The sequence below is a fragment of the Dinoponera quadriceps genome, unplaced genomic scaffold (assembly GCF_001313825.1).
Source record: "Dinoponera quadriceps isolate SergipeBrazil2010 unplaced genomic scaffold, ASM131382v1 scaffold6793, whole genome shotgun sequence".
NCBI classification, from domain to species: domain Eukaryota; kingdom Metazoa; phylum Arthropoda; class Insecta; order Hymenoptera; family Formicidae; genus Dinoponera; species Dinoponera quadriceps.
In genome coordinates, this window is record NW_014560661.1 from 1 (window position 1) to 1,195 (window position 1,195).

General features: G+C 32.1%; 1 protein-coding gene across 1 annotated transcript in view; it reads left to right on the top strand.

The window, feature by feature from the left end:
* The first annotated feature begins 248 nt into the window (after positions 1-248).
* The window catches only part of LOC106750852 (cytochrome P450 4d2-like), a 1,689-nt gene continuing 742 nt past the window's right edge, over positions 249-1,195 (top strand). The window contains exons 1-2 of the mRNA XM_014631460.1: positions 249-458; positions 586-671. Of these exons, the coding sequence (XP_014486946.1) occupies positions 364-458; positions 586-671 (181 nt within the window). The 5' untranslated portion in view covers positions 249-363. The remainder of the gene's footprint in view (positions 459-585; positions 672-1,195) is intronic.

The following is a 1,195-nucleotide window of genomic DNA, read 5'->3' on the forward strand; positions in this document are numbered from 1 at the left end:
GTGTCGAAAAAAATAATAACCTTGAAAAGTGATTCTTTCAAATAAATATGAATATCGTGAGTCCTTATACCGCACATCATTTTCTTTTTGTCTTCTAAGCTATGATGATTGGTGCTATCTCAATAATGTGTGAGTGCTTACTTGATCGGCTACGATGCCGTGTTAGAGATTTATTATTAAGTTTTCTAGAAAAATCTATCGGTATGTGCGTTGCAAAGGTTGACATCCGTGAAGAATAAATAAGGGAGGGGAAAATAAACTTGGTGGGGAATTCTCTATATATTTTTTTTCTAGGAGCTCATGCATTCCATCAGTTGCTTCGTGACGACAAGACTCGACGGTAGTTTTTACATATAGTTTGAGATGTATACCATTGGTGCGGAAGTTAAGACTAAACGTGCAAATTATTACTTGCCTATTGAACAGGCTTCACAATGCAAGAAAAGAAAGTGTAAAAGGTTAGTATTATTCTCAATTTATATGCAATATAATCTCTCTCTCTCTCTCTCTCTTTCTGAGATAGAATATTTAACAAAAAACTTCTCTTAAATTTTTTAAACATCATTATATCGTTCATCTTGGAAGAAAAGGACGACTTATCAATCGTGTTCTGGGACACATGCCACTTCCTATTATAGGCAATATTCATCACGCTTATGGATACTCGCCAGGTAATTAAAAATTCATATAATTCTACACGTAATGAGTCACTGATTTCATGTTTATATAGTGAGAAACTAAATTAGTATTTACGATCACAAACAAGATTTTGTAACAGCTTGTCAGCGAAAGGCTAGTCAGTGTTAGTCAATAGATACTGTCAATGGCGATCAAATCATATAGCAGTTTGCAGAAAAAGAATAATGCTATAATACTAGATCACTCTATCTTAACATTATATATATTTCAAAGGAATTGTGGCGCTTAATATATGATATGCTGAATACATATTATCCAATTATGAAAAATTGGGTTTTCACGAAACCTAACGTTTTTACTTCCCAACCGGACGACATGGAAGTAATAGAATTATTATAGTGGACAAATTTATCATATTCATCATATAGCATTTTTATTACGGATGATTAAAACCAATATATACAGCTTCTATATAGAATCAAATACATATCTCTCAGTGTTTTACATCACCCTTAATTCTATAATTTGGTAATAATGAGTTTTAATTTTGTTCCGT